Source organism: Poecilia mexicana, unplaced genomic scaffold (genome assembly GCF_051168715.1).
Source record: "Poecilia mexicana isolate PSO_F unplaced genomic scaffold, ASM5116871v1 scaffold_9, whole genome shotgun sequence".
Taxonomy (NCBI): Eukaryota; Metazoa; Chordata; class Actinopteri; order Cyprinodontiformes; family Poeciliidae; genus Poecilia; species Poecilia mexicana.
The window spans coordinates 13,070,143-13,085,456 of NW_028263378.1; the positions used below are offsets into that span (position 1 = coordinate 13,070,143).

At 37.7% G+C, this 15,314-nt stretch overlaps 1 protein-coding gene across 2 annotated transcripts in view; it reads left to right on the forward strand.

Moving 5' to 3' along the window:
- Positions 1-14,408, forward strand: part of pde4d (phosphodiesterase 4D, cAMP-specific) — a 57,263-nt gene extending 42,855 nt beyond the window's left edge. For both annotated transcript variants that reach the window (XM_014985592.2, XM_014985593.2), the window contains exons 7-15: positions 6,542-6,635; positions 6,722-6,897; positions 6,983-7,081; positions 7,188-7,352; positions 7,508-7,607; positions 8,627-8,781; positions 8,900-9,022; positions 9,904-10,086; positions 10,169-14,408. In XM_014985592.2, coding sequence (XP_014841078.2) covers positions 6,542-6,635; positions 6,722-6,897; positions 6,983-7,081; positions 7,188-7,352; positions 7,508-7,607; positions 8,627-8,781; positions 8,900-9,022; positions 9,904-10,086; positions 10,169-10,663 — 1,590 coding nt within the window. In that variant the 3' untranslated portion in view covers positions 10,664-14,408. The remainder of the gene's footprint in view (positions 1-6,541; positions 6,636-6,721; positions 6,898-6,982; positions 7,082-7,187; positions 7,353-7,507; positions 7,608-8,626; positions 8,782-8,899; positions 9,023-9,903; positions 10,087-10,168) is intronic.
- Positions 14,409-15,314: the final 906 nt, after the last annotated feature.

A 15,314-nucleotide genomic window follows, 5' to 3' on the forward strand; every position in this document is an offset into this window, starting at 1 on the left:
CAGTTGTCATGGTAACATCCACAGGCCCGGCCGCCCTGCTATCTCTCCACTAACTCGCACACATACACAAACATCACAGGTAACGAATGCATCTTTAGTGATCACCTGGTGTCTGAGGCCCGCAAACTTTTTATTTTGTTTTTGCTTTTTGTTTCTCAACGTAACTCTTCAGACATTTATGAAGGAACGTTGAAAGATCAGCCCGAATTCCCTTAAAGTAAATGGATTCAATTAAAGCAAAACTAGCCTTCATTTTCTTGAATTTCTAATCTTTAAGTATATTAATAAAAAAAAAAACCTACATGATGATGCAAGTTGTGCCCTAAAACTGTTGTGTTACTTAAGGCCAAGCTATGTTCACGAAGGGCATGCTTCCTGTAGTTTTTCACATTTCAAACACTAGCTTTACATTCATGTTGTATTTATTATAAAGTATTCAATCAATCGTTTTAATTGATGAGGGCTCTGTTTTAGAGTGACCCTTTGTGTTTGGCTCTGAATCTTTTTCTGCCTCTGCTGAGAGAACAGTGTGTGCTGCTTAAGTCTGATCGCCAGATTTGGAGGTCACTGTAGATAAAAGGGGAGAGATTTTAGAAAGTGTCACTTTGACCTATGACCAGGGGATAAAGAGGGATTTTCACTGAATGCTTGGTTTCTCTTTATTTCATAATTGGCAATGCATATGAGCAGGAAGCCCATAAACCAATGTTTTGAAAGAAAATGTAACATTTTCTGGGGATGGCCCAATTTAGCTTTCTTATAATATCATCTGAGTTCTTGAAAAATATTTGAAAATGTCATTGTCCATTTTTCATTTAAATTTTCATCTAATGGGTCAAAATAAGAGAATAAGGTCTTTGTCTTCTGTTATTTTGGTTTTTATGTTACTAACAAATGAACACCCACAGTCAAACTTCAAAAACGGTCATTTAACCCTTTTAGGTCATTCTTACTTCTGTTTATATTGTCTAAATTGAGATGCCAAAGAAGTAACAGTTTCTATTTTGTCAATTTGTGAAAATTACGGGTAAAAACCATTTTGATTGTTAGGATTTTATTATTTATTTATTGATAAAGTTACTCCATAAAAACAAGAAGCACTGAACTTAGACTGAGTATACCAACATTTCAACTAAATAAAATAAACAGAGGTGCAGTGAGAACACCGCTTTAACATCCTATATATTGCTTATATTATGTGTTTATTTCTCTTTAGCTCTTCTAATTATTAAAGAATAATGCTTGAGCATGCTCATTTTTATTTTGTGAAATTTTTGAAGTATTTCTCAAGAGAAAAACATTTGTTTATTTCAGACCCAAGATGTGGTGGTTTCGACCAGAACTGTGTTAGCTGCAATCAGTAAATCTGGGTTTAACGGGTTCTTCCTAACAATTTGGATACTTTGGACAAAAAAATCACCAACAACAGCAAACTGTAGACAATATAGCAGGGGCTCTGATACTGAACATTTAAAAATGTTATAATTGGGCCTGATTAATTATTTAGGATTGTCTCAAACCTTATTATTTTTCAAATGAAAGTACCCCAAAATCCACTTGTTCTACTCATTCTTTTGGCTGTAGGTTGTATCTTACTGTTTAAGTTTATAATGCCAAGTACAGCTCTCACAGCTTTGTTAGTTGAATTTTACTGTAATTGTATGGCAGTGTTCTCAAGCCCCATAATAACTATAAAGCAGCGTCTAAAACAGGCCTTTACCGCATTTTACAGCAGCTGAACTTCTTGTACTTTCTCTCTCTTTTAAGGTTGGTCAGAAGTAGTTTGTTTATCAATGTATGCCCTCATGTTTCCGCTTTATAACAACTGTGTGGGATGGAATATGAACTGACTTCTGTATTTTCATTGAAGACAGGCACTGCAGTTTGTCTGTGTTGTGAAGAGAGGGGGTGTCTGCTGCCAGATTAAATGCTGAATGTGAGAAAAAGAAAAAAAAATCAATAGAGAAACTAAAGTGTTGAGGGCTATATACAGCAGGGAATGGGTATTTTTGGTTGCTCCTCTGAGGAACAAATTACACACAAGTCACAACTAAGATAGGTGTGACACTTTCCAATTTTTACCCAATAGTGTGTGTTCACACCTCTTGACTAAGCTGGTGCTTTTGTACGTGTGTGTTTGTGACAGTAAAAGTGAGTTACACAGGGTGGAGTGTCTCTGAGCACTATTTCTGTATTATTCATCTTGAGATAAATTGCAAGCGTATTAGTGTGTGTGCATGTGTTTGTGTGTGGAGAGCTTGTGCTGGCCTGCTTGGCTCAGAGTTAGTCAAAGACTCTGGATGTCAGTTAGCAGGTGGTCTCATCTGCTCCAGCGTAGCTGTAAATTACTCACAGTACCAGGCTGGCTGCTGAGTCTGGGTGTAAAGTAAGCAGAGACATGCTCGGTCTCTTTTCAATCCATGCAACCACTGGGCTCTCACTAAGATAATGCATGTATGCACACATATAAAGAAAAAAAAAAAAAAAAAAAAGACTTCCTTCTCATACGTGTTCAGTGACCGTAGGAGTATCGCTCAAGATCGATGTTTACAAGCAAATTCATGAAATGACACTTCCAATGGAAAGGAGGTTTTATATCAAGTGTCATAGCGATAGGCAATTAAACTACTCTGTAACGTGACATAAATAGTAATGTGGAATATTTTAGCAATTCTTTTGTTTCTACATCTTTAGTTTTTTAGTTTTTTTTTTTTTTTCAATTTTCTTAGTATTTATTTGTAAAATCATACTATTAAATCACATTTTACCTTAAGTCTGAAAATTTTGGATAAATATATAATTATCGTGCAGTTATTAGGCATATTTTAGTAGCACCAACCTGAAATAAAAAAAAAAATAAAAAAAGTTTTTGACCAATATTCTTAAAAATGTATTGATAAATCTGGAATATTGATATGCTGTTGCCTTTTTCTGGAACAAATAGGATAAGCTCAGCACCTTTTACACTTATATACACCTTATACAGTTAATGGGTTTTCCAATCAATTTATAGGGATAGCTTGAAATATGATGTCCTTCCATTCTTTTATATGTTTATGAGAAATAAATGTCAACAACTTGAAGATAAAGGGCATAATTATTATATTTTCAGTGCACTTCATGCTAGTTCTATTGATTTTCATTTTATATATATATATATAAAAAACAGAGTAAGGAATTACTGTTCTTGTAGCATTTGTGGAAAAAACTGTATACCCAGTCTTTACTAAGACTGCCTCAATACATTTCAGTTGTAAGTATGTTGGTGCATATTAGCACATTTTCTTTGAAATCTCCCCTGAAATTGTTTCCCAGTACTGTACAAAGAACAGTCCTTCTCTGCTTTTTGTTCCACAGTCCTGCCTTGGATGATGTAGTTAGGTTTCGACACTAATTTAATGTCCCTTATTCTCTGATATTAAACAGTACGCATTTATTTGCATTGAACAAAATTAACTGTCCCTTTCTCAAGAATTTTGATCTGAAAATTTTCTGTCAGCTTCTCGGTCAGAAGAATAAAACACATTCATGTTAATATTACAAATATATGTTATTTAACCTCGTAGGTTTTGTGCACTTCTCAGGAAAATGTTCATCCATATTTTGAATGAAAATTCAAAGCAACCCATGTTCTAAAAGGTCTACATCTGTTTGTAATTAAGCCTTTTGAGTGCAGTGAAAAACACATCGGGCAACTGTTGAGCCCATTTCAGATAACTGACGCTCATTCTTTTTGTAAGATTGATGTGTCTTTTTTCCCATATTTACATCATCATCACTGATGCTAGCGTGACTCACCGCCCATGGATACTCGGGTGGAGGGTGACCTCAGATTTTTTATTATTACTGCAACATGTCGGGTGAGGTAACTCGTACTTTTACATCATGCTGCAAAAAAAACTCATTTGTAATCACAAGCACACATACTGTTTTAACAGGATCAGCCCAATATGGATGCACTTTGTTTTACACATTACATGCACGAAACAACATCCTGCTGCACTGTAGGAATTAGAGGAAAAGGAAAAAGCGTAGATTTTTCCATTGACTTCAGTGGTGGCCAATCAAGCAGCAGGTAGTCTTAAGTCTGTTCCAATCCAAGCCAATCAGAGGTTATGATGAGCTCAGACTCTCTACCCTGATTTGTCGCCGTTGTGTGACATGGTGAGAGAGGCAGCCTGTGCTCTTCACATGGGAGAGTGTGTCACACACACAGAAGCAGGCAGCCCATCCTGTTTGGGAGGAGTTCATAGAAAATTTTTATTTATTTATTTTTTACTGTCCTGTTGCTTTGGCATATACCAAGCTTCCGCACCATCATCAATTATTCAGAGACCCAGCAGTGTGTCCCTATATCCAAGAGTTTGTGTATGTGTGTGTGATCTCAGTATGCTGTGTTTGGACCCTCTGAGAGCCACTTCCGTGCCGTTTATCATCCAGAATCTGCGTTTCTTCTCTGCTTTCTGGGACATCGGCACACGTTTGTGGATATACACAGGACCGGGACATGAAGCTTTGTTTGTGGACCCTGTTCAAATGCTCAACTCTGAACTGAGCTCTGAGGGTTCCTAAGGTTGACATTTGGTATAAGAAAGAAGTCTGGGCTGCTTTTGTTTTTCTGTTTTGTCTGTGTGAGCACTTCACAAGGACATATATTCGTACCCTCTCTGTTTCTGGATCTACTTTGTCAAAATGCCTGAAGCAAATTATCTCCTTTCTGTTTCCTGGGGTTACATAAAGGTAAGAATTGTTCCCCTGATGTTGATTTTTGGGGTTTTGTAGGTTCAATGTTCGGTCTTTTACACCAACATTATCATTATACGTGTGAAAAAGAGTTTTATTTTTTTATTTTTTTTTAAATCAAGCTTTAGACAGATTTGGATTATGCTTTTAATGAACACACAATCTGCTATATTTAGAACTGCACCAACATGTCGACCACAGAATAATTTTTCATAGGTGTGTCTGTTCTGGATCCCTTATCAATCGGGACGTATCTTTGAACAGAACAAATGACGATGTATGACAGGTTTACATATAAACCTCAGGAAACACACATAAGATTTAGATTCTAGGAGACAGAGAATCGATCTCTCTTTGTTCACTCATAAGTGTTTGGTTATTTCTTCTTCATTTAATGAATGACAAGTCAGCAGTACTCAGGATGGTTGGGTTTGTCTATATTTTTTAAGTAATAATTTTCTTTTTTTACACAGTAGAATCTCAAAACTCAAGCGCTTTTTTCTGCTTTGATTTAATTGATTTGCATAGTTATGGCATTCTTTTACAAAAACCAATAAATGATATGAATATTTTTGTGCCTGGTTAAAGAGACCGTTATTTAATATAACATCACAATTCAGCGATAGATTTATTATGATCTGCAGAGCTCTGCATGCACACCCTTTTTACCATTTGCTTCTCATTTTTGCAGCTATGTTGGAAAATCTGTAGATTAAAATGTTTTCATCTAGATAAAAATGTCTTTTGGGTCTCCAGATCAAAAGCCAGGGCTAAATTTGGGTTTGTGTTTATAGATAGGCATAGCCCTGGGGAGAGAAGAGGGAATGAGGATGCAGAGGAGCCAAGATGAAGAGGCTGGCAGTGTGGCAGTGGAAAAATTAAAAGAAAATGGGAATCTGGGTTACTGTTCGTTTGTGTTTGTTGCAGTAGTCCTCTATGATCCCCTGTGTGTGTGTTTGTGTGTGTGTTAAACCAAAAAAAAAAGATGACTCCTGGGAGCTGCTTCTCTGATGAAACTAGACATTTCTAAAATTTAAACATCTGCAGATGAAACTGATTTATCTAACTGGCACTCCACGGTTTCTGTGCACTTAAACGGCAAGTGACTCAAACATCTGTGAAGTTAAATACATAAACTCTATTCGCTATTTTCAGTCCCTTAGTTCTTATTAATGAGAACTGTATTTCAATATAGGTGAGCATGTTGGGGGATTTAATTTCTCCCATTTTTTCTTTCTATTTGTGTATCAATTTTCTTGGAAAATTAGAAAATGACATCATACCAATGGAAAGTGATTTTATCACACATGTTAATGTTATGCTGCACTTTATGGAGGTTCAGCAGCCAGTCAATGGACACCCTGCCCAAGGAGGTTAAAACACAAAAATTCATTGCTAAAGAAGCGGTCAGTTCAGGCAGCTCTGTATCAATCTAATTTAATGGAGAATTTAGTGGAAGAAAAACATTAACAGTAGAAAAAAATTACCAGAGCAGCAATGAAAATCAGTCAAAATCATTTTTGTTGGATTTATGTAAAATTCTGTTTTTCTTAGAAAATGAGGTGTAAGTTACAATCTTTAAAATTAACTTTTGTGTATATAAGTTAATATATACGGTTTCAATGTTTCAAACGAAATCGATGAAATAAATAAACTTTTTTTTTGGTCTTGTTAATTGAGATGCACCTGAACTCAGATTTTGTGAGCAGCTGGAAAAGCAATTACTTTTGATGCTTTTTATTTTTCTGTATTATACGCTGTCAAAGCCATCATGTTTGCGTGTGTGTCCTCGTTTCAGTTTAAGAGGATGTTGAATCGGGAGCTGACTCACCTATCAGAGATGAGCCGATCTGGGAACCAAGTGTCTGAATTCATCTCCAGCACGTTTCTCGGTGAGTGATGACTCAGGAATTACTTAGATCAAAAAAAAAAAAAAAGACCTTAATAGGTGTTCTCACAATCACTTGTTACGGCGCAGACAAACAACATGAGGTGGAGATGCCGTCCCCGCAGACACAGAAAGAGAAGGAGAAGAAGAACAAGCCCATGTCTCAGATCAGCGGAGTGAAAAAACTGCAACACTCTTCCAGCCTCACAAACTCAAACATCCCTCGCTTCGGCGTCAAGACGGAGACTGAGGATGAGCTGGCAAAGGTGTGTTTGCATGTTCACAGGAACCGATGGAAACAGCCCTGGCGTGTCACACACGTTCTGATTGTGTCTCTAAATCCTTCTGTAGGAGCTGGAACATGTGAACAAATGGGGCCTTAATCTTTTTAAAATCTCAGAATTCTCTGGGAATCGGCCACTGACAGTCATGATGTACACAATATTTCAGGTAAATATTCCTATATTTACCTGAGAATATGAGAAGTCTGGGGAATCTCATATTCAACCTTATTCCCCTTTTAAAAAAAAATGCTTTCTGTTTCTTGATCTTTCAGGAGAGAGACTTGTTAAAAACGTTCAAAATTCCACTCGACACCTTTATAACATACCTGATGACCTTAGAAGACCATTATCATGCCGATGTGGCCTACCATAACAACATCCATGCTGCTGACGTCACCCAGTCAACTCACGTGCTGCTATCCACCCCTGCCCTTGAGGTAAAACTCGCATGCAGAGACATTCTCAGACGTCTGCTCATAAACACGCATCACATGCTTTTTACAGTCGGCTTCAATCAAACCCCACTCCCCCACTCGAAGTCTAATCAATGTTCTCTCCTTCACCCTGCCCATGCTCCGTTTTTTCTCCTCAGGCTGTGTTCACAGACCTTGAGATTCTCGCTGCCATCTTTGCCAGTGCAATTCATGATGTGGACCATCCCGGAGTCTCAAACCAGTTCCTCATCAACACCAGTAAGTGTAAATATGAGCTTCTGCCAGCAAACACATCAGGTTAACAAATATAGAAATTCAAATAGGATTTTCTAATAATTTAAAATAAGCCATACAGTATCTTGTAAAAGGTATTCATGCTGCCTGAACTTTTATTTTTATTTTTTTTTATTTTTTTACATTTTATGAAGCAAAGAATAGAAAACTTAACATGTTATATTATGATTTTATATGACAGATCAACCCAAAATTGGGCATAATTCTGAACTGGAAAGGTGAAAATTATACTTCACCTTTAATTTTCTTTTTGCAAATAAAAAGCAGAAGCATAAGTTCAATATTTCTGATGTCTTCCAGTAGAGACTGGTTTAAATCACATAAAGAATGTCTCTAAACCAAGAAAAGTAAAAGCTTGACTCAGTGCAACAAAATGTTGAGAAAGGGTAAGCTGAGCTTCAAACCCGACACAGCGGGCTAATGGTGTTGTGTTACTAAATGTGTCCTTGAGCAACAATCTCAACCCTGGCTATGCCTCTTTAACTGACTCACCCTCATCATGGCTCCAGGGGACGCCGCTTTAATTTGGCAATTTATGCCAAAAACACAGAGTTTATATCCACTGGGCGGCATCGCTTTAAACGACCATCCTCCAGGCCGTTGCAAATGTTGCATAAGACTGTTACTAATCAGTGCAGAACAGACATAGTCCGGTCTCATACGCCTCGCACAAACATACACAAACTGTGCAGTGTTTCCCTGAAAGCCCAAATAGGGAATCCCTGCAGTAAAGACGGTATGAGTCATCCTAGTTAGGAGTCACCCGACCGATCTACTGTCAACCAAAAGAGCATCAGATAAGGATCCCCTTTCTTCTCTCTGATCCTCTTTCACATTATCGCACTCCAACAGTCAGAGCAACTGAAGCTGGTAAAGGAAAGCTGTCTGCATAAAACACGATGGTGCTCTTTTCACAGAGCACAAGACATATTTTTCTACTTAAACGTTAACACCTAAAATCATTGATTCTGTCCTCCCTGCAGATTCAGAGCTAGCCTTGATGTACAATGACTCATCAGTGTTGGAGAACCACCACTTAGCAGTTGGTTTCAAGCTACTGCAAGAGGAGAACTGTGACATCTTCCAAAACTTGACCAAAAAACAGCGACAATCACTGCGAAAGATGGTCATTGACATCGTAAGTTCAGTGATCACAAAAGAAGTTGTTGTTTTGTTGCCAAAAAAAAAAACACTGAGCTGAGTCTGTTCTGTTTTTTTTGTGTGTTGTTTTTTTTTTTTTTTCTGGGGGTTCCTAGGTGCTAGCAACAGACATGTCCAAACACATGAATCTGCTGGCTGACCTGAAGACGATGGTGGAAACAAAGAAAGTGACCAGCTCTGGTGTGTTGTTGCTGGACAACTACTCCGATAGGATACAGGTGAGCTTCAAGGTCCAGAAAAAAAAAAGTAAAATAAAACAATAATAATCAAGGTGTTTTTTTTTAATATTATTATTATTATTATTTCTGATAGGATCAGTCTTATAGTATGTTCAATCTATTGAATCAAGCAATATAAATGCTTGAAAACTTGATGCCTTTAAAAACAATAAAATAACGATATTGCTTGCTTTAGGTTAGTGTTGTGATTTTGTCTTCCGTTATTCACTCACCAGTGATATTCAGACTTCTATTTCCTATCCAAAATCAGGTCGTCTTCATGACAGCCCTGAAATGTCGATACCCATCGTGGGTTAAAATGGTGCTCTGACAACTTCATCCCTTGCTTCTAAACCAATGCCTAACTCAAAACAAACAGCTACAGCCTTCAATTAACTTCCATCTTGCTAATGCTGTAATTTAAGCCTGCATGTTCACTCTTTGTTTCGTTGCGGTATGACTCGTTGATACTTCTGCTCATGTTTTATTTCAGTTCTGCTAATTGCCTGCATATGAAACTGTTAGAGAAAAAGCTCTCCTGCACTGTAAATGTGGGAATTTTTGATTTTTAGATGCAAAGCAGATCACAGGCTGCAACACCCAGTACATCCTCTACCTCTTTATAAATGTCACTCTGAAGGCTGTAAAGCATCTAAATTGTTTGGGGGGAAAAACTCCACTTCATTCAGTTAGCAAAATGCCTCAACCAGGACCCCAGTCTTACTTTGTGAATCACATGTAGGATCAGGGCTGTAATTAAGATTTAATCCTCGCAATGCATTATGAAAAATAGTCCTCATCTATTTAATGAATGTGTTTGACCTGGTGATCACCAGTCAGCGCCTATCAGGGGAAAACTGACGGATTTTGTCTGAGTTCAGGTTCTCCAGAACATGGTCCACTGCGCTGACCTAAGCAACCCCACCAAGCCTCTTCAGCTGTACCGACAGTGGACGGACCGCATCATGGAGGAGTTCTTCAGCCAAGGGGACAGAGAACGGGAGAGGGGAATGGAGATCAGCCCCATGTGTGACAAACACAACGCCTCCGTAGAAAAGAGCCAGGTGAGGACTCCAGGATGGCAGAAAAAGATGTGCCCTACACGCATAGCACTTCAACACTGACTGAGCCTCATTTCTATTGCAGGTTGGGTTCATAGACTATATCGTCCACCCCCTGTGGGAGACGTGGGCCGACCTTGTCCATCCGGACGCACAAGACATCTTGGACACATTGGAGGACAATAGAGAGTGGTACCAAAGCACTATCCCCCAAAGTCCATCTCCAGCTTTAGACGAGCCAGAGGACGGCACTCGACCCCCAGGAGCAGACAAGTTCCAGTTTGAGCTGACCCTGGAGGAGGACGGGGAGTCCGACACTGAAAAGGACAGCGGCAGCCAGCCAGAGGAAGAGGAGGAGGAAGAAGAGGAGGAAAACAGCTGTACTGACTCTAAAACACTCTGTACGCAGGACTCCGAATCAACAGAGATACCTTTGGACGAACAGGTGGGGGAGGACGATGATGATGACGATGAGGAGGGGAATGCAGAAGAGGAGGGGGAGACCCCCTGCTCAGAGCCTTGTGCTGCAGATGAAGAGGTGGCAGAGGACGAAAAGGAGGGGAAATCCCCCGACACATAGCAGTTATGGACAGCCTTTGATTAACTGTTCCTCTTAGTAATGACAGATTATTATTTATAGAATATTTTTTGAGTTTTGTGAAATCTGTTTTTTATACGTCTGTTTCCAAAGCGTGCGCTGCTCCTCACCCTGGGTTACTCCTCTCGTCTCCTTTATTTAGACACGCCCATTGGTACTACTTCAAGTTTTTTTGCACTCAGGAAGAACTCCCTTTCATTCCCATTCGTACTGAAGTGGTGTGTCTTTACTTCCACCTCCTCCTTACAGTCTTTAGTTGTAGATGCGGACGGTCTCCTCAGTGCTGCTCATACATCACATCTGTTTCTGTTTTTCTTTCTTTCTTTTTTTTTTTTTGCTTTTCTTTTTTCTTGCTTCCATCTCAGCCTCACCTGAAAGTTCACCTGTGTCTTTATGTTTTATGAAGTGCCAATAAGGGTCAGTTATTGGCGAGAGTCTCCCTTTTGTTTTTATATATCTCTCTGATTATGTTCTCCCCCTTCCACAATAAATTAGAAAGAATGTTTTTGCTCAAAACCCGACAGGTCGCTGCAGCACATTTGGGAGCTTGTTAAACCACATTTGCGATGTGGAAGTCTTCCTCCATAACCTGATTAACAAAAACTAAAATCTGAACCACCATGATGCTGTCCTAAACCTCTAGTTTTTTTTTGTGTTTGTTTGTTTGTTTGTTTGTTTGTTTGTTTGTTTTGTATGTAAGATTGAGATATTTTCTATTTCTAGAGTTTAATTTTGCTGTCAGAGAAGTCGAGGAACCTTGTTGAAACGTAGAGGGAGACATGTGTCAGATGCGTTTGGAGGCTGTTCAAAAGAGCTCCAACAGCATTTATACTCCTATACCACTATACTTGTATTCAATTAGTTCTGTCTTAAAATCTGTATTTTCTTTTTAGTAACTCTTATTTTTAGAGAAAATCTCCTCTGGGAAGGAAGCAGAAACCTGAGGTCTTGTGCTTTGCTTCTCATGGGAGTCGTTCATAACCTGGAGTAAGCCCTTAAATGTTTTTATTGTTGCCTATAGTTCTTTTGAACACATCCTGAGACAATGCAATGCTTTGTAGTTATTACAAAAAGCACCTTTTTTAGAGGTTTGACTAGTGCTCCAAGTGTTTAGAAATAGTAATGGTGTTGAAAATGACTGGGGTGATTTTATAACAAAGTAAAGAGAAATTAGTTTTATTTTCTTAGCTGTTTGGCTTGGTTTATAGATCAGCACCTGCTGCTTAGCCTTCAACGATTCATTTCTCATCCGATTCCTGCCATTAACTCTAGTTTACTGTCTTTGCTTTCAACAAGACAATCAGCTGCACAGCATATCAGATAAGACTATTCTCTACATTGATACAGGTACATCTCAGTAAATTAGTGTATCACTGAAAAGTTAATTTATTTCAGCAATTCACTTCAAAATGTGAGACAGTAACAAGCTTAATGTGTTTGTTACTTTTGTTGATTACATTAGGAAAATCCTAACTTAGTCTATTGAAAAATCAGCATATTAAATTAGATAAATAAAAATAGGAGCATTAATAGAGAAATTTTATGTTATTTTTTACACTATTGTGGGAAAGCAGACATCCGCTGATATCCACAAGGACTCTATGCCACAAATGGTCGGTTTTAAATAAGCAAGCTGGCTCGCCACAGAGAGGCAGGGAGAATATTGATAGAAAATTGAGTGAAAGGAAAAACTGCACAAGTCATACGGTTACATTTTTGAGAAGCTTGGGTTTGAATTAACTGTAAAGCATATTCAGCTAAATTAACTGAAAATTTGATTTCATCTATTGTTTAATACATCTAAATTATTTTTTATTATTATTTTTAAATAATTTTCTTAATGATATTCTAATTTATTGAGATTCCCTTGTATTCTAATGCACTAATACATTTTCATACCATCTCTTTAAATATTTTTAACCCATTCAAACACTGACTCCTTGTTGAATGCAGGCTTAACGTCATTGTCTCCTCTTTTACGTTTCAAACTCCTTTTTTGTCATTCTAACTCGAAGCTGTTATTTATTGCTATATATTTTTCTATTTGTTACAGTTGTTTTTTTAAAATATAAAGGTGGTACAGTCGATATTTCACTGTAGCATAGATAACACAAGCTTGCCAGTTATTACACCTAAATTCACTTTTTTTTGTTTCCCCTTGTACAAAAAATATTTTGGAAAATATTAACTAATATAAGAAAAAACAAAAGGTAAAAAAATAAATTAAATACTGCACACTGCTTTCTCAAAGAGGGTCTTGTTTTACTGATATGCCATTTAAGAAAAAAAAAATTTAACTTTTATTTTGTGCCAATATTTTATTTTATTTTATTCTTTTCATCCTTACCCAATGTCCTTACCTGTAATAAGAATTTCTGGTTTATTGCTGTTTACAAACATATATTTATTGTGCTGTATATAATATATAATTATTAATGTTATTACTATCATAATGCAGTTTGCTGTAAATGGTTGATTCTTATCATCCCTTTTGGTGATGGCGTGGCTGTATTATGTACCTCTTGTTGAGAGAATGTTTATTAACACGAGCTTCGGTGTAAAAAGAAAAAAAAGAAGAAAAAGCTCCATCGACTTGTTGCTCACTTGAGAACTAGCTCAGAAAGGAGAGAGAGAGAGAGAAAGAGTGAGAGGGGAAAGCCAAATTGTTTTTTTAAAAAGAAGCTGTTCCTTGGCCCATGGGCTGTGCCTTAAAATTTAACACATCATACACTTTTTAGCCTTTTACATTTTTTTATTATCTAGTTCTCCTTTGCTGCATTTGGTGAATTGCTTGGCTTTGGTTGGCCTGAAGACTTTTTTTTTCATTAGTCACCATTAGGGGCAGAGGTTTTGTTGAGGCGTTCAGGTTAACCACAAGCCATACATTCACTGCATGAGTGATTGTGGCCTGTAGCTGGATGTCAAAGACTCGTATTTTGCTGTAGACCTGGTCTGAACGGCTCACACTGTACCTACGCTCTGCCTCTACGCTCAAAAGACGAGACTCAAGCTGTCGAGTGACGCTGCGTACCGTCAGATTTCTGATTGAATCACAGCTTAAATTTTTACCAAACACTGAATGGGGCGTTACAGCAGTGTGTAGTTGGTGCTCGACTACGGCCATCCAAAGCACAGAGGCTTTGGGACACATCTGCACGTTCAGCCACCGCTGCATTAATTCTGGCTGAAACACTTGACGATGTGTTGCTCATCCATGCTCGGCTCACACTTCCACTCACGTGACCTGCAATATCCAGAACCACTGACATGTTTCTGCCTGGACAGAAGAGGGGTCTGCTATATTTCTGTACTGGAGAAAATGGGTGGGGGGAAAGGGGGACCGCATCATTGTCCTGAAAGCAGGACTCTTATTTTGACACACATACTGTAGATTTTAAACAGCCCTGGACCAATGGAAATAGTGGGTTCTTTTCTCATTATGTGTTCTATTTTTTTAAGGTGTGCAAGGAAAACACAAACTGTAATTTCAGAAAACAAGAAATGGTCTTCAGGACAATTATTTTTTTGGGTTATGTCTTTAGAATGCCAACTTGTCTGGACGTTTCACAGGACAATTAAATTGTTATTTTAATGGATTCCTTGTTAATCGCAGTCTATTGGATAGCACTGTAGATCATACGACTTTATCTACAAAACAAACAAAAAAAGAATGAAAAAAGTTTTTATATGCAATGGAATAAATAAAAGCATGGGTTGATTCTGCCTACTCACTCGTTCCTTGTTGTTGTTTCAAATATTTTTACTTTATTTGAGGCCGTCTGAGACACAGGAGCAAATTTCTGTATCAATTCAAGAGATGTCTTATGTATAAATATGTAAGTTTAGTTGGACTTCTTTTTGTAACTTTAAACATGTTTTCTTCAAGTTTACACTTTATAAGAATTAGATTTATTTTATGAATACAAGAGATGCATAGCAAACCTTTAACCCTAAAGGGTCTGCAGGTTATGATTACATTTGATAAATTAAGAACTAGATGCAGCAGCCAGGTTTTTATTGTCACTGAGTTCTGATTGTCCATTGTGGCTGACTCATTTTCTGTTTATGACTATAACAAACATTGGCATTAATAAAACAGACGTGCTGGAGGTTCTTTCATAGAGTTGGAGAGCTTAAATCTGACAGTATATGAAGGACATTTTCTGGATTTATGCACCAAAGCATGCGCCCTCACCTTTATCTGGTTGAACTAAACTCTCACAGTGTCTGCTGATGCTTTTATGAAGTGAAATCATACTGTGAGTTTTTAGTTATTATTCATTTCATGAACAAGAAATCCTATTGTAGTTTTTAGTATTTAAGTGGCAGATAAGAGTGGATTAATAAAGAAAAAAACAGAGAGCAGTGGTGTCCAAACCTTTTGCAACAGTGACAAAAAGTGCCAAGCCAAAATGCTCCAGCCAAAATGCACTTTTTTTTAGGAGCTTTTTATTGTAGCCAGCAACAAGATCCCGCCATGCTTCTGACTGGATACTTGATCACTCTGGTCAGAAATGTTAGAGCAATGCCACCCCCATCAGGCTTGATAGTCTGTACTTTTTATTTTTGGTTTGGAAGCTTAATTTTCCCAGACTTTATTATTATTTTGACCAAAGTCTTTGTTGCTGGTGAA